At 41.7% G+C, this 22,573-nt stretch overlaps 1 protein-coding gene across 2 annotated transcripts; it reads right to left on the bottom strand.

The window, feature by feature from the left end:
• Positions 1-346: 346 nt before the first annotated feature.
• pcdh18a (protocadherin 18a) lies at positions 347-8,404 on the bottom strand. Of its 2 annotated transcripts, none has more exons than XM_088374555.1 (4): positions 5,647-8,404; positions 5,034-5,122; positions 4,471-4,643; positions 347-1,919 (listed from the first exon to the last, which is right to left on the bottom strand). In XM_088374555.1, exons 1-4 carry the CDS (start codon positions 8,119-8,121, stop codon positions 1,111-1,113), a joined length of 3,546 nt encoding a protein of 1,181 aa, XP_088230681.1. In that variant the 5' UTR covers positions 8,122-8,404; the 3' UTR covers positions 347-1,110. The 2 variants fall into 2 exon arrangements, with proteins under 2 accessions (XP_088230681.1, XP_088230682.1); XM_088374556.1 differs by having other exon boundaries at positions 5,034-5,089.
• Positions 8,405-22,573: the final 14,169 nt, after the last annotated feature.

Raw genomic sequence — 22,573 nt, 5'->3', positions numbered from 1 at the left:
TATTCGTTCACGTAGCTGTGTTTATCTAATTACGTACAGCAGCATATTTACAGTTGTTGAAGAAGAAATCATTGGAAAGAAACTTAAAAAGAACCAAAATGTGTATTTGTAAGTTATGCTAATTTAGGAATACAGTAATACGTGTCTAGTAGAGTCATGCTTGTGATTGTTGTACAGCCTAGCACTGTTAATTTTACTTAAAGATGGTGCAGTTCAGATGGATAACATCAGGAGGTGCTAAGAGGCAAGGGGGTAAAATAAAGTCATAAGACACAATAAAAAAAAAAATTGTGGAATTCCAAAGTGAAATATTCAGGATTGACTAAAATTAAAACACAAGCCAAAATTACATTATTGATCTTTCTACTTTATTTGCCTTTGTCATAAGGACACTATACAAAACCATATTTCAACATGGAACTTCATTGGAATGTGATTTTTTTTAAATGGTGCTCACAAACATTCAATACAAAATTAAATACAATTGTTTTATAAAAGTAACAAAGCAGAAGAAAGAGACACACACTGAATATTTAGACATGCAGTGACAATATAAAAAATAGACATTTGTTTTCTTTTTCTGTACAAACATACATGGACACATATAAATATATAGAAATACAAAAGTGTTTTTTTAAAATACAAAGATCAATTTGTACAGTTACATTCCATGATAACAAAACAAGACACATAGCACAATATTCAAGTGAAGCGGTCATTTCTCACAGACACTGTACATTTGTTGTACATTGTAAAACCAGACCACATAACAGTTGGTTTCTCCCACTGGCATCTGTAAACATTACAAATAACGACAGGGAGTTAATTGGTGGATTCTCCCTCAAAATCACTAACAAACACAACAACAATTGTCTGTTTTCCTTATTTTTTTATGTTTTGAGGTCATTGTGCCACTTCTGTTGCAGTGCAGTGTTTTACTCTTCAAGTCTTTCATCTCAAAATGGTGAGAAGATATTTGGTAAAACAACGAGACAGCCATTACGATAAGCACAAAGCGTTCATCACATTGATTATGTATGTTTGCACATTGAATTTTCTTTCAAAGGTGGTCAAATGACTCAGAAGAAACCTCATTATGTATTTTACTCTCTAGGTCTGCCTAACATCCTGCAGTAGTTTGTTTATTTCATGGACCAGCTCGCTAGCATCCATGCCTGTCTCCTGGCGGTTCTCGCCACGTTTGCCACCCTGGTAGAACACACCATCAAATTCATCTTCCTCATAGTTCTCTGGAATTTCTTCCATGGCAGGGAGCCATTTGAGGTGTGGTGGCTGTCCGTTACTGGAGGTGGAGGATGAGGGAGGGGCTGGGGATACGTGGTTGTTCCCCACAGATCCATTTCCTGGATTTAGATAGTGGGTATTGGCTGCCCATGTGGCCACACCTGGGGGGTAAGCAGGACCCTTCCCACCTGGTAACAAGCCTCTACGGCTGTCCTGGGGAACAGCGATGTTGCTATGGTTACCGGAAATGTTGCCACTGCGTCCACTCCCTTTCTCGCCAGTTGAGGATGATGAAGTTGGGCTTGGTTCAGTGCACTCACTATATGAGTCCATATTAGGAGGTAGGAGCCGCTGGAAGACACTGTTCATTTCCGTGAGTAGTGAGCCAGCGCCTCCTGCTGGGGTACACCCTTCACTTCCTCCTCCAGCGGCAACTCTCGCTGGCCCTTCCTCCTCACTTCCAGGCTCCTTGCCAAAAGTGGAAAAACTCTTGAGTTGATCTGACTCTTCCGAGGACTGGTCATCATCAGTTTGGGGTTGCTGGGAAGACTCTTCCCCTGGGATGTACATGTTGTTGCGGTAGTCTGACGAGGACGCGGGTGAGGAGACTGGAGGCATCCAGCACTGGTCAGAGTGTCCCAGTACCCGGCATTCATCCGTGCACAGTCTCATTGCTAGAAGAAAAGAACAACAACAAGCATCAAGGGCTTGTCCAACAAATGACAAGAAAACAAAAGAGCTTTAAAAACAAATGCTCACTGCAAAATAAGGAAAGGCAGATACATTAGAAGCGTCATAGTGAGTGTCCAACTTTGCTGTCATCCTTAATATATGTCAAAAATACCGAAATGGAAAAAGCGCAAATACTATTGAGAAGACACATCAGATCAACTTAGTGTTAGCCTTGGTGTTCTTTTTTCCATGAAATTAGTCAATAAATCGATCGATCGTCGGATCGATCGATCTCGATCGAGCCGATCATCGATCGCTCGACCTACCTACCTACCTACCTACCTACCTACCTACCTACCTACCTACCTACCTACCTACCTACCTACCTACCTACCTACCTACCTACCTACCTACCTACCTACCTACCTACCTACCTACCAACCCTCCCTAATCTATCGATCGATCGATCGACCGACCGACCGACCTACCGACCTACCTACCTACCTACCTACCTACCTACCTACCTACCTACCTACCTACCTACCTACCTACCTACCTACCTACCTACCTACCTACCTACACACCTACACCCCTACCTACCTACCTCTCTCTCTCTCTCTCTCTCTCTCTCTCTCTCTCTCTCTCTCTCTCTCTCTCTCTCTCTCTCTCTCTCTCTCTCTCTCTCTCTAATGTCTAAACCTTGTTGAATATTTGACAAGGTAGTTCTGACTGATTTTCTTTAAGCACAGTAATTGTTGTATTTTGTTTCCCCCTCTGCAGCCCTTCATACTTCTACATCACTACCGTATGAGCAGATTGGTGCTAGATACTGGCTACGCTAAAAAATTTGAGGCAGATAAGAAAACAATCACTAGATATAGATAACAAATGATTAATTGCTAGATTTCACCCATCTGGCATTAAAGATGGCGGATAAATTCATATCTGTTCTTCCATTTATATCAACTACATCTTTCACATCTACAAGGGAGGCAGTGGTTGTCTTGCTCTGTCATATCTGGCGTGATTTCATATTCAGATAAATTAAATCCATTGAAGAGAAACCAAGACGCAGCTATCAAAAAGAGTCCTTCACTTTTGTTTTTGCATATTGCCATAAAAAATACAGAGGACAGAGGTTGGGGGTGGAAGCCACTTAAATTGACCGACACTGTCCATCACCCCTCCTTTTAAAAATAACAATTAAGATGGCGAATACATTACATGTACAGCAAAAAGACATTTGGAGGAGCTCTCCGGATTGCAGCGGGTGAGAAAGGGGCAGAGTGACTGAGTGAGAAAATAACATAATTCTAAAAGCAATTACTGTGAATTCTCCTCAGTTCAGACATGAAAGTGCAACACTGTCACTCAACAGAGGGGAAAAAGAGAAAGGAAAGAAAATGGAGGAAAGGGGTAGAAAAAAAACAGCACCCTGAGACGCATACCGATGAGTGACAGGCGACTCATCTCGGCTCCGGGGAGGATTTTACAGACACGACTCGGGGGGTAGATAACGCGCGCGCATACACACACACACGCACACGCACAAGCACGCACGCACCCACACACACGCGCACACACACACACACACACACACACACACATGCGCCCGCACACACACACACACACACACACACACACACACACACACACGCGGAATGACACAAACAGCCCGGCACACTGTAACCTCTCTGGGTGTGATAACAAGCGTGGAAATAGGGTCTGTGTGGAAGAATGGGCAGAGTACAATGGGATTGTGTTTTCAGCGTGCTGAATGGCTGTATGGGCAGGTGTATGGACTATTAGTTGGCTCAGCCCTGACCTTGTCCATAGTGCTAAAATTTGTCAGGCGGGATGTCTACAAAATTGCTGGAAGCAGTGCAGAGGAAATAGCTCAATTCAGTTCACTTCCACAATAATATTACCTGTGCCAAGGTCTGTATGTTTTCTTCTGTGGCTTTATTTGTGTACATCATCGATGGCTTCAGGTATTGATAAATTAATTAGTTTTGATGATGAGTATCATGAATAATTATTTTTTCCACTTTTTTTTTTTCAAATTCTATTTTTCATGCTGGGCAATATATCTCTGTCACATTTTAAAAAATATGAATGAAATATATTTTGCAGGGTCAAAGGTTGTGAGTTCAAACTTAGTTTCATCCAGATCTGATGCTGATTACAAGTGACAGCGATTCAAATTCAATATGGAAAATTCCATCTAACGTGTTTGGATGCTGTAAATCTCTATGTTGCTCTCTCTGTATTTAGGGATTGATTGAAGTCTACACTCTTCTTCTGTTCTGGTTTCGTATTTGAATAACATAAAAAACTATCAAAATTATATTGAGCCCTTTACTGTACTATTTCAAAATGGCTGAAACAGTGTCACTTTTGCATGATGAAATTAATTGGAGCTGTGATTGTGTTGTAAGGTGTGAGCAGAGTGTAAGGGTATTGGAGGTGTGTGACTTAGCAAAGCCGACCCAATTGAAGAGTTGCAACACGACAATACAATCAGAGCCCCCGTGTTACATCAAGGTAGCTTACCTGGATGAAGGCGGTGGTGCATTTCGAGATGTATCAGGTCAGAAAATCCTTCCCCCAGCAGCAGCCTGTCCACGGGGGATTCTCTCCCCATTTCACAATCACTGTCCCCCGCCTCGCTGTCCCCACGTCCACTGTCCTTTAGGCTGAACTTGTCCATGTCTTGTAATGCATACCTTAATGGAACCAGTGCAAAAGGTGCAGGTTAAACACGTGGACAATGTCGAGGTTTTTTTATGAAACATGTCTGCATGTAATGAGTCAAATCTATTTTTGACAAGAATTTGTGCAAACTTTTAAATCTCCAAACAATCCTGTCCCATTTATACTTCACAAAATTTGGTCTGATTAAGAAAAATAAATAAATTGTTGGGACATTCTGACAAATGATTACTTTGGGAAGTGAATGGCACTGGTATGTATGTTGACAATTGGAATATGAAAAAAAAAAGACAAACTATACAACAGGTTGTTGAACATGTCACACAGATGTAAATCAAAGACAACATAGTGATCTGTAAAAGGTGAATAAAATTTAATTAGCGGTGTTGGGGCTGAGGGTTTACCTGTAGCTGCGAGAGTATTTGTTGCCACGGAAACTGGGTCTGGGTTGGTACTGGCCCTGATGGAGCATGGACAGAAGCTGTGAGACTTGCTGTATCCCAAAATAACAAAACAAAATAAAACAAATAAACAAAAAAAAAAAAATAGGAGGAAAAATTGAAACGGGTCGGGGTGAAAATGGAATAACAGATGGGAAAAAAGATAAAGGGAGAGACAAGACAGAAGACAAAAAAATGGATGAGTATACACAAAATGAATGATGGAGTGGCTGCTGAATATGGATGACACAAAATGGACGGTGTTAAAACAAAAGGGGGACTGCTTATCGGAGAGTGAATCTGGATGAATTCTGAGACACATGACTGAGGGTTATCATGGGTTGGGACAAGGTGCAAACAAAGTAAGAACAAAGGCGGCTGTAACTAGAAATACACTTGATGAGACTGTTTTTCACAATTACGTGCAAATTCAGTGTGTGTGTGTGTGTGTGTATGTGTGTGTGTGTGCGTGCGTGCGTGCGTGCGTGCGTGCGTGCGTGAGCGAGTGAGTGAGTGAGTGAGCGGGCGATTAAGTGAGCGTGCGAGCGTGTATATGTGTGTGTGCGCCCACACTCACCTCCACCTGTGGAGTTGTATGCGCCAGCTCCAGGGCAAAACTCTCTGGAATGTGATTGGATGATATCGTCACTAGGCTGTTAAGGGATTGGTGACTGTGGTGAGACTGCCTGGTCCCCATCTGGGCTCGGTCCAATGGTGGTGTATCTGAAGGCGAGCGGTGATGGGATCTGATTGGTAGGGTACCGTTCACAGTGGGAACAAGGGTGATGTCTCCTTTGTGGATCTGCCGTGAGGGCTTCCTGGGGTGGTGCTGGTGGGTTGATTCAGCAACCCGACAGTTATAAGATTGCCTTGTCTCCTTCTTCTCTCTGTTGCAGTGAGCAGCAAACACTACCATGATTACCAGCAGCACGGCGCAGATGGCCCCCAGGGAGATGATGATAATCAGTGATGCATCAAGTGGAGATTCCCCTTGGTCCATCTCTTGGACATGGTTCTCTATATTCTCATAGAGGTTTATCCTGAGAACTGCTTTGGCACTCAGGCTCTCACTTCCATGATCTCTCACCACAACAGTTATCTCAGCATGCTCATGAGGGAAGTTCTCCAGACTGGCATTGGCGCGAATTTCACATGTTCTTGGATCAATATTGAAGAAACCCTCTTCATTGCCACTGACGATGGAGCAAACAAGCTCAGAGTTTATCCCCATATCACGGTCCGTTGCCTTGACAACAGTTACAAGATGTCCAGCTTCAGTGAACTTTGACACTGGTACATCGGCACTAAAGTTCCACAGCTGAGGGACCACAATCACAGGGGGGTTGTCATTTTCATCTAGGATGTTGAGAACAATGGTGGCATTACTGAGCAGTGGTGGCGTTCCAGCATCTTTGGCCTGCACAATAAAGGAGATGCGGCTCACATCCTCCCTGTCGAATGTACGCAGGGCATAGATTGCACCGTTAGAAGGGTCGATGGTGACATATGTGGAAATGGAGTTCCCATGAATTGCGCTCTCCAGGATGGAGTAGATCACTTGTCCATTGACATCCAGATCTGGATCTGTTGCCAGGATGGAGGTCAAATATGCCCCTGGAGCATTGTTCTCTGCTTTAAAGATCTCAATCTGCCCCTTCTCAAAATGCGGTGGGTTGTCATTTTCATCGGTTACATGCACAGTGAAGTGTTTGACTGTGGAGAGGCTAGGAGTCCCTCGGTCCTCTGCCACCACCGTCAGACTGAACTCTGACCTTTTCTCTCGGTCCAGAGACACATTAGTCAGAATCATGTAGTTGTTTTCGTATGTTTTCTGTAGTTTGAAATAACCTTGACCATGAAGCTTACACTCCACCTCTCCATTAAGACCAGCGTCTAGGTCCTCCACCCTCACTAAAGCCACAAATGTGTCCAGTGGAGCAGCTTCTGATATATAAGCTGCATCTCCGTTGCCCTGTGAGGACATGATATTAATGCTAATGTCTGGTTTATTGTCGTTTACGTCAACCACCTTGACCAGGATCTTGCAGTGGGCTGGCATGGAGTTTGGACCCATATCCTGTGCTTGCACATCGATATCATAGGAATTAGTAGTTTCGTAGTCTACACGAGCAATGAGGGTCAGATGACCACTATCAGGGTTGATTTTGAACGTCTCCATGATTTTGGGGGACACGTGACTGCTGAATGAATAGACTATTTTGGCGTTTGTCCCATCATCAGCGTCAGTGGCATTCAAATCAATTAACAGTGTTCCAACAGGTGCATTTTCCGGAAGATTGATCACGTATGAGGACTTGTCAAAGATCGGGCTGTTGTCATTTGAATCTGCGACATTGATCTTAAGCAGGGTGGTTCCTGTTCGGGATAGAACACCACTATCAAAAGCCGTGTACTGAAGTTCATAACTGGAGCGTACCTCCCGATCCAGTTCTCGGAGTACCACCAGTTCAGCATATTTTGCCCCATCGGTTCTGGACTGTACTTCAATATTAAAAAAATGGTTGGGCTCTAAGGCATAGCTGTACAAGGAGTTTTCGCCCACGTCTGGATCCGTGGCGCTGTCCAGGGGGATGCGCGCTCCGACAGACGCGCTCTCGGATATTTCAATCGGGATTATGGCGCGGGCAAACTGTGGCGCGTTGTCGTTGATGTCCAAAACTTCCACCTCGACGTGAAACAGTTGCAGATGTTCCGTAGGCAACGTGAGCACGTCGAATTGGATCGAGCAGTTGAGATTCTTTTCACAAAGTTTTTCTCTATCAATTCTGGATTTGATGCTTATTTCTCCGTCTTGCTCGCGCACAGTGAGAAACGAGGAACTCCCTCTTTGCATTGCTCGGAAGCGCAGCGACACTGAGCTTGGAAGTTTAGCCAGAACATCCGCGACATCATCTTTTAAACGAGCAATAACTGTGCCAACCTTCTGTTCCTCGTAAATCTGATATCGTAGTGTCTTACCAGATGCGTGAAGCGTTAACAGCACTAAAACGATGAAGAAACCCCACATTCTCAGCTGAAAAAGTCCCGTCATTATGTCCTTTTGTGGTCGAAACCAAGCAGGAAAAAGCTCCAAATTGTTGCAGAGGTCACTTCAAGATTTAATTTAGGCAACTGGGTGTGGTGGTCCCCGTTGCATTGCTCCTCGAGCTTCACTGCAAGAATGCATTCACATGCAAATATTGTCTGAGTTGCAGCAATTTAAATGAAAAATACCCCTAGTGCGCTGGCATGCAAATCTGTTGCGCGCATCGGGTTCGCATAACAGCCTTGTGGTGTTGGAGTGTGCGCGACTCCTCTCGATCTCCCCTCCCTGCTTGCCTTTCGCACTCTCCACTCCCCAACTCCCCAACTCTCCTTCTCTCTCTCTCTCTCTCTCTCTCTCTCTCTCTCTCTCTCTCTCTCTCTCTCTCTCTCTCTCTCTCTCTCTCTCTCTCTGTCTTTCTCTCTGAGACTCAATAATCCGCCTCAACTAGTGCTAGATTCTAGGGGCCACACAAACTGGGGAAGGAGGTGCATAAGGGGAAAGAAAAAAAATAAGGGAGGAAACTCCACCTTGAAGGGCCAGTACCCCCCCCCCCCCCCCCCCCCCCCCCATTGACAAGCAATAAACTAAACCTGTCGAAAAAAACATCCATTCACACTTCTCATGTGCACTGACGTTTTCACTATACTATAAAACCACAGGAAGATCTGGAATTCCTGCCTTGGGTTTGTTCCCTTAAATTTCTAAACTCTACGGAGGCACAAGTTTATAGTTTCAGTTCTCAAAGGAAAAATTCTAAACATGGTCAACTTCATCATTACCAAAAGCATTAGTCATATTGGCACGGAAATTTTCTGAGCAGCTGTCGTCTAACTCCCGCATAAAATGTGCAAGAAGTTCTGGAAGTCTTTGTTGAGAGGGTTTAGAGCACATTATACTTTTTTCACATAACCTGTGCTTGTGTGAAAAAAGAAGCCTGTTAAGCTGCGTAGCGAATCGTATTAAAGTGGCGACTAATGGATACATTTAAATATTGGGTCATGCTGTGGAACACTTCAAGTCTCGTGCAAAAATCTTTTCATTATCACGACAAACTCCACTAAAGGATGGAAGTTTGTTGATGGATAACCTCAACACAACACAAAAAAAGAAAGAAAGAAGAAAAAAAAAACATGATCATTTAGGGTTGTTTTGCCCCATTGTCAAATTCATGTAAATGTGCCTGCTTGCTCTTAAAACGGAGATGGTGTGAGAGAGCTTTAAAGAATATGCGCAATGGGCAGCGTGCATTCTGGAGACCATCTGGTGCGGTTTGTTTGGCACCAGAACGTAGTGATTATAGCCGACTAAACAAGACTTCAGCGGAGCCCCAAACCACAACCCCAGACCCATTTTTCTTAGATTCATGTTTGCGGAGCCTCCAAGGTACATTAAGAGTAAGATAATTTGGACTTTAGTTGACCATGAGTGACTGAAAAACTGTTCTTCAAACAAAGAAACAGCGCTGGCACTTACAATTGTTGTGCAGGAACAAGCATAAAACAAAAATTACTGTCCGAAAAAAGCAGAAATTGCGATACTTAAACATATTTTCCTGTTTTGCTTTTTAAAGATTGGTTATGTTTTTGGCCTGAAGCGCAATAGCTTCGTAGCAGGTATGAGATACCAATCGGCAAAAAATAAAATAATTTTAGTTAAACTCTGAATGTCTATTCATTGCCAAAGTCTACGTCTGTCTGCATAACATTAGCATTCATTCCCCTTTATGCACACTATTCAGCATAGTGTGCTTGGTATTTAAACAGCTTTGATGCAGGCGCCTAACATTTCCATGGCTCAAAATGCTCACAATGCAGTAATGCAATTACTTCTTGCAACCCAGAGAAACTAATCACATTTGGGGAACAAAGTCAGCCCATGGTTTTAAATGAAAGAAGAAGAGGGCAAAAGAAAGACTTAGTTAGCGGGGGAAGGGGTCTTAAACAGTGTGCAGAATAAAACAATTAATGTATAGAGAGGCGCATCATCTAAGTAAAAAAACAGATGGAGGCTTAATACGTTTAGGCACGCTGCATAACCAGAGGAGCTGAACAAACGCAACCCATTTGATGCTTTGGAACAATAATTGGGTTAAACATATTCATTTTCTGCAGCAGGTGCAGGGATCTTACACAAAGTGCATTTTGAGAACTTAAGTTCATCTTGGGAGGAAAATTACTTGGATATATGTTCAAGTACACACAAACAGCAACTGTTGTCAAATGCCAATCTGTATTCGCCACCCAGCAGTCATAACTGTTGCTAACACTATGGTGATCTTTGTAATGGACTGCCCCCCTAAAACTCAGACCCTGCACCCCAGTCCGGATTTTATTCAAGAGGAATGCTCGTGTCCGCGTATTTGTGCGTGTTGCTGGTGCTTTCCTTGTAAAGGCACGCGAGCATCTGTCGCCTCGTCTGCCCACTCATTGTCTCATATTCAATTAGCAGCGATCTTGCGGGTTCCTTTTTCAAAGGGGCGGGATAGCCGCAGAGACATTGTCAGTTTGCTTTCACTTGCGTTGAAGAGAGAAATTGGTAGCCCCCAACCCAGAACCCCCCCCCCCCCACACACACACACACACACACATTGCAGTAATTGTTATTCATCAGAGCATGGTGCCTTTCCCCCTCATCTTCACTTTCATTGGGGGTCCATAAAGCTTTATTACTTTATGTCTCGTTGGCCACCATTGTGAGTGTATGTGCTTTCAGACGTGACAAAGTGCACAACCTTGTTCTTGTTCACAGTGCACAGTGTGAGCGCAACATATTGCAAGCGATGTCAACAGTTGGCTGACAAATTTATAGCCCAGGCAGAACTACGAGGCAAAGAAAGAATGGGTCTGATCACCTTTGAAGTGGGCCACATTACTGTATGTGCTCTACTTGTCCCTTAGCACACCCCGTCTGCATCCTAAGAAAAGTACTGGCTTATTGCTTTTTGACAGACTTTACTGGCTATGCTAGTTTGAGAGCTGTATAAAATATTCATGTTTTTTCTCTGCAACGCTACAGAAAAACGTGCTTTTACTTCTGTTATGGAAATACCATACCACTTAAATTATTGAATTGTGTTCGATTGATTTCTGCCCTGTTGTATTATATTTTATTCTATTCTATTGGGCTGGCTGATGAAGACTGGAACTTTTGGTCCAAGTGGCTGAAAATGACAATTAACTGTGGGATAGATCCAGTTTGCAGTGGTATAGTTGACTGGCTACAGTACAAAAGTTACAAATGAAAATTTTAATCATAAAATAGCTGGTTGATTCTTTGATCCAGACATTTTTTGGGGGTTGGATTAATGCTTTCTTGTTTTGCCGAATTTTTTTTTAATGTTATAACCTTACAAATTCATCTCAACATCATAGAAATCGGCATTAAGTGGGAACTACAAAACATTTATCTGATTCTTACACATTTCAATTTTATTTAAATGAGAGTTGCTTCATGAAATTATGCTATCAATAGAAAATATACATCAATTAGTGGGCACTTCATAACCCTCAGCTCAATATCCAGGCGTTACCGTGACTGAATGGTAAAAATAGTTGTTAGTCACTTGAAAGCAAAAAATACAGCCACATCACAAGTTGTTATGCTTTGAATATGTGCCTGCCTTCTTCTGTGTAACTTATCTTGTCAGCGGGAGTGACCTTGTGTTTGTGTGTGATTGGCGTGTTGTTAGTTTATTGGGAACGGAGTCATTCTGGTGACTGACAGCTAATTTGTGACACAGAGATTTGTGTTTTAGAAAAGGAAGTAGCATAGTGATGTGCTTCATCCAAACACATTTATAAGTCCATCGAGTGTGATTTCTTTGATGTAGCTAGTGTCAAGCCGATAATGAAGACTGCCCGAATTTTTAAAGGCAGCCATCATCTGAAAGATGTTTGTTTTGGATTCTAAAACATTTCATGTGAATGGCATAAGCTCTTATGTGTGAGTCTGATTTGAGACGACATGCAAATCACTTTTGACTGATGCTCTCAAAAAGCTGCATATTTTTCTGCTCTGTGGTTTTGATGACAAACTTGTGATGCAGTTGTCTGTGTTTCCATAGACCCGAAGGGGGAAAAAATCAAACTGTTTTGTATGTTAGTTCCTCTACTTCTTGTTTGAAGTCGGAAACGTTAACAGTGCATTACAGAAGTCTAACAAATAGCAACAGAAGTCACACACATGGTAGCTTAACTCAAACCAGAAATTGTTAGCATTCTTGCCGCGCGCACACACACACACATACGCACACACATTCACACACACACACACACACACACACACACACACACACACACACACACACACACAAGAAAAACAAGCACCAGAGACTTGCTGGCAGGCACCAGACTGATGGGTGTGTGTTCATGGAGAAAGAAACAGGGCAAAGTAGAAGTATTATTTTGTCTTGGTGACAGAAAGCCCTCGTTGTTTCCCCTCAGCTCAAATCCAACAACCTGGATTGATTAGGGGTAAGAACATGAGCTGGAATAACGCAGCTCAATAACTTCTATGTTTCAAGACCACCCGTTCACTATGTGTGTTTAAGTGTGCACGGCAGTGTTTGTGTACGTCTGGAAGCATGAAGCAACATTCTAGAACGGGTAAGACCCTTACAGGAATGTTACAATATATGTTTTAAGTGTCTGCCAGTGACCCACATCTTGGGGTGCACAAAATTTATGATTCTTGGGGTTCTGTGAGATGGCAGCTGTGGAATGGAGAACAAGATGTGGGTGCATGGTAGGCAAGAGTGGAGGGACCAAGAGAAAGCAGAATATGTCAAAAGATAGAAGAAAGGGGCTTGACCAAAGCCTAAATAAACCAAAGAGTGGTGAAGAGGAATGGAGGAGAAATGAGGGGCCAAGGAGTTTAGAGGTTTGCCAAAAAGAGAGAGTACGATTAAAATGCAGTGGTTGTAAAAGTAAGCAATTAAAAAGGAGGTTAACAAAGTGCACGTTTAAAGTATGAGGGGAAAAATAAGGATATTGCTATTCGTTGGTGACGCAGTGGGGCAAAGACTTTGATTGTGCAGCCTATGCTCGCTCAGACGTTCATGATAAAAACTCTTTGACTCCAATTCACAAACTCAGTTTCTCACCATTGTTTATTAAAATTATCTCCAGACTGATTTATGACTACCTTGAGCGGTGAACGCCTGCTTGCAGTATCCATTAGCTGGGGAAAAAATAAATAAAAAAATCCAGAATAGTTGAGCAGAAAATATCATTGAAAAAGGGTTTAGAGAGGCTGGCTGACATAGAGGATATAGACAATCAAATCATGTCTACTGACACTTTTGCAAATGTGGTGTTACAGCAAGATTAACAAATTGACCATGTTGCTTTTGAGTATTTCTACACTGAGGAGGATTCTTCTGCTGAGGAATGCTTAGCATGGTGCTTCAAGTTTAAGCAGGGGATTTGGGACTGAATCCAAAAAGTGAGCAGCAAATGTCGTGTCGGCTCAGCATGCAGTAAGCTGCAGAAGTAGGGGAGGCAAGACGGGGGAGGAAAGCGGAGCTCTTGTCAATTCTTGGCCAATAACAGACAACTGGACATGGGAAAGTGGAAGAGTTAAGAGTAGGAAACAAATGGATATGGAAATGTTGGTGATTTCATCTTTGGATAGCGTACTGATAATTGATTATATTTTTATTTTATTATATTATGATTATTTTTGTTATTTATATTTTGATTGATTTCAGTGGATGATTTCGTTTAATAAAAGCAATGCCAATACATACAGTATACATACATATGTACATACATACATACAGCACATTCGAGACTACGGAAATCCTTCATCATAGTTGCCATCATTTTGTTTTGCAAATGTGTGCAGGTTTCATGCTATGAAGAGAGAAATAAAATGTTTCATTTTGTCAAAGCAGAATACAAATGTGAGTTCTCCCAGCGTGTGAGCAATCATAAATGTAATGTACGTTGCTGCTGCAAATCATCTGATGAGAACTGACAAGTCGACATCACCCTTTCTCTTTTATTGAAGCCTCTTCTCAGCTAACAAGCTATAAATCAGACCAAACATTACACTGTACCCGACAAAGGGCAAATGTAAACTGACGCTCATTATTTTAATTCTTGCAAACTCAAATAGTTACAAAATGGAAATACGGTTTCCTAGCGGCCTCTTCTGTAGAAGCAAAGAAACAGAGTTAGGTAAACCTAACCATATAAAACAAATATTGAGGCTGTACCTAACTGCATGCCTAACTAACTATGCCCTATTTTTTCATCCTTTTGAATGGTGTTAAACAGGCATCCATCATTATTAACCAAATTAATTCCTCCGTGCAACACATCAACATCAACATCAACACCAACATTCATGCTTGATTGCTTTAATATACAGCAACATTGCACGTCTCTCTCCCACACATTGTCACTCTTCAGTAAGCACATGACACAGCCACTGAGGCATGGTGGCTTCCATTTGGATTCAAAACAAGACAGGACATGGTGTTCCACCCTGCTAATCAAAAATCATCATTACAACTTCTCACCTGCGTGCAAAAGCGACAAATGTGTTTAATGATTTAGTCTGCTTTAGTCTGAAGAGAGGCATAGCTCATAACATTGAAAAACTGTAAAAGAATATATATCAGGGATCCGCAGTTGACTGCAATGTGGTCTATACAAACTGTGCAGAATGTTTGTCAAATGGATATTACAATTTGTGAGACCGATCAATACATTATGAGCTCTATTCTCATAGACAGGGTAAGTCGGCCGGCCGTAGAGACATCTTGATTGTACTTTTAGCATGTTTGAGTATTTGGCAGATCGTGTTGCACCATGCCTGGTTCCAGTGGACCGTGAGCGTTTTCTCTTACACGCCTTTGAGTACACAATTGAGTCCATTAATGCTTCTGCCCTGTTGACCATACCATATAGATCATGCATAATTGCAGCAATCCGTGCATGAGTAGTGCACTGTCACTGCTGTAGCCATGGTGTAGCATTAGACAGTGTGAACGGGTCAACAGAATGTGCTGGTGATAACCGCTGGCAACTTAAATATGTATGAGGAGTCAAGTATCTGTCTGCCTGTGGCCCTATCAAATTCACCAAAATTACACTAGATTAGCTGCGCCAGTATTTAAACGTGGGCCAAGCATATGTAACTTTAGACCAACTTGCTGACAACATATTTTCACTCTATTTGCATCTGTCCACCCTTTCTGTGCCAGAGCGCCCAGCTTGGTGGAGACTGGTCTGCCAAATTGACAAATACAGACAGCGAGTTTTGTGCAAAAATATTGCATTTTGCTATATTTAGGAAAATCTAGGGGTCTATGTACCTTCCGTTCATTCTATTTTTGATTTTGAAGCGCAAATCTGAAAACGAGAAATGGAGCATTGTTGGCTTTTCAATCATTATAGCTGGTTTAAAAAAAAAATCCATGAAAATACAGACATGAAATTGGATTTTGTGTCGTTTTTCGATTGTGATTTTTTTGTATTCCCAGATAAACTCAATGAACAAATATTAGATTAAAAATTAAATCAGATAATAAAAAATGATATATGCCCAGTTCTTTGTGATGACAGTGCAGCCATTGATGGAATAGACCCAACTCATATGGCATTTAGGAAGGAAACTGCCTTTGTTATAGCTTGTCTTGTTGATGTATGTGAGCTATACTGTCTTCCTTACACTTTTGCTGACTTCACTCTCTTTTTTTTCTTGTGTTTGTAGCAGGAATCTTTACAAAAAAAAAACATTTTTGTCTCATTTCATCATTTCATTTTGGTTCTGCTTTTTTTCCTTTCCCCCCACACGTGCTGCCAATTCTCCCGTGCTGCCAATTCTCGTGTGTGTTCCACTGAAGAGGTGAGCGTGGGTTTCACAACTTTGTGTATGTGTATACGTGTGTGTGCGTATGTGTGTCTATCACTTTCCAATTAGCTTGTGTACCAGCCTCTGGCTGTGCAGCAGATAAGATGGAGCAGATACCACCAAGCAACTGTTATCTCTGTTTCCTGCTGTCACACATGAACCAACATCCACCTTCATAAGATGCAGGCGTGTGAGCACACGCTTACTACTGGCGCACTAGCTCCTAGCACAGATGCATTGGCGAGATAGCTGCAGTAGCTAAGAAGGGCTGGACAAGTGTTATAATGAATGCATAAGGGACTGTCACACATTGTCAACTTGCCGTGCCTTAAGTTAGCATGGCTTCGAGTGCTTGCCAGCCACTATTTTGAAATTTTGCATGCTTCCACAAACAAGTGGCACGAGAATGCACTGAAAACGTTTGAGCGTGTATGTCTGTGTATGTTTGACTGTTTGCTGGTGGCAGTGTGGTGGGCAATGTGTTGACCCTGTGACCTGCCCAGACTGTTGAATAATAAAAGGCTATTCAGACACTCAACAGGGTGACAGTGTGAAAGGAGCAGCCATGGAGGGGGGGGGTGCAAAGGAAAAAGGACGGTGGGGGAGGAGGTTGTATTAACAGTGCAAGAAAGAGTGTATATGTGTCTGGGAGGGTCTTTGTGGGAGGTAAGAAAGTCATTATTTCTCCTTCTCCTTGCTCTCATTACTCCAATATTCTTTGGCTTACTGCAATTTCTGTTTTCCATACTCATCACTTGACTTGATCTGTTTCTTTGCAACTCGATCTACATTTCTTTTTCATGACCCTTTTTATTTTATCATCATTATCCGACTCTTTCCTTTGCCCTCTTATAGCATCTATTTCTCACTTCCTTACGTGTAATCCACTCATGCCTAACACTTTTGCTTTTCATTTTCTCTTCCACTTTCCTTATTTTGACTCATCATGGTGGCGTGTGCCCCTCCTTTCTACGCACCTTCCTCCTCTCTCAACTTCTTCCTCTCTGTCTCATTAGTGATGCTGTCTACTTAGGAGGTGATTAGCCTTTTTCAGCTCTATAATTGCAACACTGAATGTTACCTAAATGGGACCTGTGATTTGTGTGCATCTGTGCTCTAATATATGATATATATTATAAACTGTATGTGCGTTCAAAGATTGCTATGGTTAATAGCTAAACAAAGACTCAACATCTGTGTTTCAATATAAAGTGCTTGCAACCATCTGCTGCTTCTGATAGATGGAATTTCACAAAAATGAGTAAAGGAAATTATTGAACTAAGCAGTAGGCAAAGGGAGGAGGGGCAAACCAAAACAGCAGAGAAAAGGGCAAGATTAATAGCCTAATTTTGTATTTTTATTTTTACAATGTGGGATTTATCATCATGTTTCATATCGGGTCTTTGAGTTCTTCAAAATTTCTGAGGAGGTATTTGTGGAAATGTTCTTCAGGGGAAAGAAGGACAGTGGTGGGTGTTGAAAAGAATTTAATTGATCTGCCATTCCTCTTGAATAAAATAATCTTTTGCTTTTCCTTTTCTCAAGTGAATATACCACGGGTGCCGGGAATACTCATTTCCTCATAGTTAATTCCCATCACTGTTTCTAATTATCGCTCAACATCTCCACCAAATATTCAATGTGAGCTTCGATCAAAACATATTCCACAAACAGTGACGGTATTCTAGTATTAGAATGCCTGACTCAGGAGCAATAAGACCTATTCTGACTACTAGTGTGTAACAGAGAGTGGGACCTATGTTGCAGGGCATTTGTTTAATATTTGCTTGCATATTCATCAATATAGGTGGGCCATAGAGGTCATGCCCACCCAGTAAGATAGTTACCCTTCACTTGAGGCACGGATCTGTAAATTCTAGAGGTGTAACGATGCATTTTTTTTTTTTTTACCGATACTGTACATATCAAAAGCCAAACGATTAGACACAAAGCAATGTATTGCTTTTATGGAATGATGCAATTTGACACGATAAAGGCAATTGTAATACAATATTTCAATATAGTAACAATGGCTTTTTTCGGAATAAATCTTGATTATCCTCACAAGGCTGCTGGAACCAATCCCAGCTGTTTCTTGGTGGATGGGAAGAAACACCCAAAACTGGTCACCAGGCAATCGCAGGGCACATACCAGAGATGAACGACCATTGAAACCCACAATCATACCCGCAGACAATTTAGAGTGGTCCATCGGCCTACCATGCATGCTTTTGGAATGTGGGAGGAGTATGGAGAGAACATGTAAACTCCACACAGGCCGGAGCCAGAATAAAACCCTGCAACTCTGAACTGTGAGGTAGACGTGCTTACCAGGGTACCACTGCCGCCCTACCTCAGTTTTGTTCTGCCAGAGGCCAGCTGACCTGCGTGAGGGAGGATCTTTGCTTCCTGAGTCTCAACTCTTCACAGTCACAATTCACAACGTTTAATTGCGAGCTGATTGGTGCACGTAAATTAAGCTGCTGAGACAGTGGCCCAAACACAAGACTGTATAGTATGATCTAGTCTACCTTGCTGCCATGACCTATTTTTGCGGAGCAGCATGGCTCAGTGGTGGAGTGGTCATTTCTTAACCTAGAGTTTGGGGATTTGATCCCCAGTCATTCTGTACTATACAAGTAATTGCCCATTTGCTATTTATGTTACGTGCTTCAACTCTTGAGTTCCGACCGGATATGACGTGGACGAGTGAAAAAGAAAATGAATCGATTAAATATGACATTCAAACTTGAATTAAGAAAAATAATGGATTTTGAGAAGATAACGATTTTGTTAATTGATTACTTGTGAACATGATGTGTCAATGAGTAGTTTCAAATACGTTGCATTTCTTATTTTTTTATTTACTGTACATATAAGTCAACGTCAAGATGTTTTTGGAAGCTGTTTCAATTGTAACTGTCTTTGCAGGGCTGCACACTCATGGGCAATCTTACACGATGTCATCAATTAGGCCTACTCTCACCTCCAGGTTGAAAAGCCAAGGGCCAGTGAGAGAGGAATAGCTCATGTTCTGGCATCTGATGATATCGGGTCTGACTGAAATAGGGCATGAGGCTCACCCTACTGTGTACTCATACACATCACGAGACACACACATACACATTCATTCTTGTAGGTAGGCTGAAAGCTAGTTTACTTGGCTGACTAAGACATCCCTTCACTCTTAAGAACAGAGAAAGTGAAATTCTTCAATCAAGTGGTGCCACTTATTTTGTTTTGTTTACACTTACATCGGTGAATTAAGTGTTAAATAACTGTCTTCATTCATTATCATTATCAAGCTTACCCATTGGGGCCTGGCAATGGATAAGGGTTAGAAGAAAACATTTTTCGCCCCCACAAATCTGCGCAATGTCTATAATTAGTACCATTTGTCTAGAAAATTGTCATCACACCTTTGCCTAACAGTGTATTCTGTATGGCATAAAAATATATCAAGTTACAACCAAGACTAACTTTGTTGCGATTGTTTTCTGGTATACAGTATAACAGCAAAAATTTGACGAGCCTCAAATTGCCTGAAAAAACCCACAAGTGAGAACGCTGCTGCCTCCTTCTGAAAAATAATAGATTCAGTTATTTTAAAGAGGATGTCCTCTTAATCATGCTTTTCATCCATTTGGTTTTCCTCAAATCATCCAATTCTCTCCTTAAAATAGTGCGAGTCTCCGGTTTGTATCTCGAAAAGTTCGTAAGTATCGGCGTTTGTAAGTAGAGGTACCACTGTACTGTATTTTGAGAGAAATAACGTGTTGAATTGTGGTCATAGAATCTCTGCAATGTCGAAGATACATGTATTTCACATGTTGCATGAACATATCAAACTTGCAATGATTTGCAACATTAGATTTAGGAAAGTTGTGACTGCCATTTAAATTCCATCAATAAAAAGAAATTAAGATTATGAGGGAGAGGATGCTGACATCAGCAATGACACTGTAACTTTTAAAATTGTATGATTACAGAATGATAACTCTGTTGTCATGACAACACATCTGCTGTTGGAGAATGACTGATGAAGATAAAGCTGCTTTGCCCAACACTCCATCAAGTGTGTTCCCATTGTGTTCCAATCACCGGCTCTTCTCATTACTCTTCATTGAGCCAATGGGTTTGATGGTGGGAGGCGGAAAAAACACCTCCTTCTGCTGTCCTGGCTTTTCAATGCCTCCCCAAGACAGCAATCAATTTCATCAACTGGACCCTGCTCAGTGACTGGATGTTCAGCCTCTGATGCAGCACACCCACATAAAAACCTCTCTGACACCTCTTTAGCTATCTTTTGTCAGTTCTTCATTACCCATGCCATATGGCAAGTGAGAAGGATCCAGTTTGAGGTTGTGTGGGTGGGGGTAAGCTGCGGGGTCAGAGGGGGGTTATAGGAGACTGACCCACTGACAAAGACTCCCCACTCCATCAGTGATGTCCATGAATACATGGGGACAAGTCATCTCAATGGGGGACCAGAATCTATGGAGAAGTCATCTCCTGAGGGATGAACGAGGGGAAGAAGAGGGGTTGTGGTGTCTGAATGAAGGGGCATTAGTAATATTAATGTTTGTGGGGCTTAAAAGAGAAGCAAAGAATGTTAGAAAACAAGGGGTTAGTAGGGACGCTTGGTGGTGTAGCTGTGATTAGTTGGAAAGGAGGAGAGAAATGATGAATAAGAAAAAATCAATTCTAAGCTAAAATCCAAGTGAAGCTTGGCGCTTTAAGCTACTTGCTGTGCCTTGTCTGTTTGGCCATCTTAAGAGGTGATCCCAGGTACATGTGGACCTACAATAGGCCAGCAGGTTCTGTTGTGTGATGACAAGCCTCTCAAGGGCCACTCTGTGTGTACATGTGTGTGTCTCAGCAGGACTCTTCTCTATAGGAACACCAGGCCATGGGAGTCAAGAGATTCCCATTAACCACATCTGACAGCCCAAGTCGGGTGCACACAGTGAGGGGGGGGACAAGTCAGGGACTGTTATGAACTCTGCATGGGGTTCCAGAAACTTTCATAATAAATGTTTACTTGACTTGTGCTTACATTAGGAATAAAAGAAGACGAAACCTACTACATCCCTAATGTATTCCAGCAAAAAAAAGAAAAAAATACTGTCTGTTGATAGGCCATTAAAAAAAAATAATGCTGGTAAATAAAACTGTTTTGCTGGTAAAAAAAAAAAAAAAAAAGTATATTTTAACGAAGCCAATACCAGAGGAGATGACATAATACTATTTAAACATATCAGCTCCTTGAATATTTTGCAGTAGTTTTCAGTAAATTATGCTTTACATTTTAGGGAGGCTGGCAACAACCGCCTAGGCCCACTTGATGGTGAGCTGAAAATGACATACCAGATATCAGACATTTCAACAAGCAGCAGGCGGAGTGCTGTTTCTCATCTCCAAAACAGCAAACTAAATTTTGTGTTTCTGTAGCAGAAAATAATCATGCAACTTACCGTGTGAATGGAAAAAATGATTAATAGTTAAAAATGTTAATTGCCTGACATACTGAAAATATGCAAATGTCATGGCAGAACAATGCACATATAGAGAGCTAATAGGGAATGACTCACTCTGTCTTCCTTTTAATGCCTGAGATATTTCTCTCATCACAAACTTGGACAAGGATTTAAGGAGAAAGTAATAATTGCTATGAATGAATTCCAAATATTTACTCGAGGATCCCTTGGGTGCCCAACAAGGTGCCTGATATAAAACATACAAAATTCCAAATAATGGAAACAAAAACAGCAGCAAAAATAAGGAATGTAATTGCTGTAAGATAATGGCCTCTATGATGATAAACGTTTCATTTATTGTTTTATTCATTATTTATCCAACAAGTTTATGTTGGAGAATGGCCTCTATTATGACAAACAACTTTTCATTTATTGTTTTATTCATCATTCAGCCAACATTATGTTGGGGAATAAAAATTGTTTTTTTTGCTAGTTTCATTTATTACGGCCAAGAGAATAACTATATTTTTACGCCTCTGTGTGAATGTTGGTCATTTTGCTATTGTAATGCAGAATTTTTCAAAAATGCAAAGAAAATAGTTATTTTTCCGATCTAGTTCTCATGCAAGTTTGCCCTAAACGCTTCTGACTTGATCCAAGCAGGCATAAAAAGCACCGTGAGACAGCAAGGAGCACAAAGCTGAGAAAATAGGGCAACCTAACGCAATGAAAACATTAGGGATTGCTGCCAGTTTTCGCACCTACTAACCCAATGCGGCCGTCGCCAAGGTTGCTCAAGAATGGTCACATTATTACAGAGTGTTGCATAAGGCTGATTAAGCTTCCAACGAGGCAAATTCACCACACCAAGAGGACTAACTGTCTGCTCAGTATGTGTGTAGTGAGTTGGCAGCAGTAGCTTGGGGAGTAAGTGTGAAAGTGCTACAAGATGTTCTGTGTGATGAGAAATAGGAGAATGGGAGAATGGTATCATTGTGTTTTGTCATCTATACGCTGTGTGTGTGTTAAGAAGTGTACATAGTGTAGCAGGTTTAAAATAATAACAGAAAAAGAGGAGAAGACCAAACAAAGAACCCTTTCACATTCTCAACCTTGGCTC

Source organism: Syngnathus floridae, chromosome 4 (assembly GCF_059516105.1).
Source record: "Syngnathus floridae isolate MCC-2025c chromosome 4, RoL_Sflo_1.0, whole genome shotgun sequence".
NCBI classification, from domain to species: domain Eukaryota; kingdom Metazoa; phylum Chordata; class Actinopteri; order Syngnathiformes; family Syngnathidae; genus Syngnathus; species Syngnathus floridae.
This window is presented reverse-complemented; position numbering and strand designations above follow the sequence as displayed.

Bases quoted from the DNA above. Each gene is read 5' to 3' on its own strand.
- pcdh18a (XM_088374555.1), bottom strand. From the start codon at position 8,121: ATGACGGGACTTTTTCAGCTGAGAATGTGGGGTTTCTTCATCGTTTTA. The intron at 5,123-5,646 runs GTGAGTGTGGGC...TTTGGGATACAG, and splicing joins ATACAACTCCACAGGTGGAG to CAAGTCTCACAGCTTCTGTC. The intron at 4,644-5,033 runs GTAAACCCTCAG...GGTTCCATTAAG, and splicing joins AAATACTCTCGCAGCTACAG to GTATGCATTACAAGACATGG.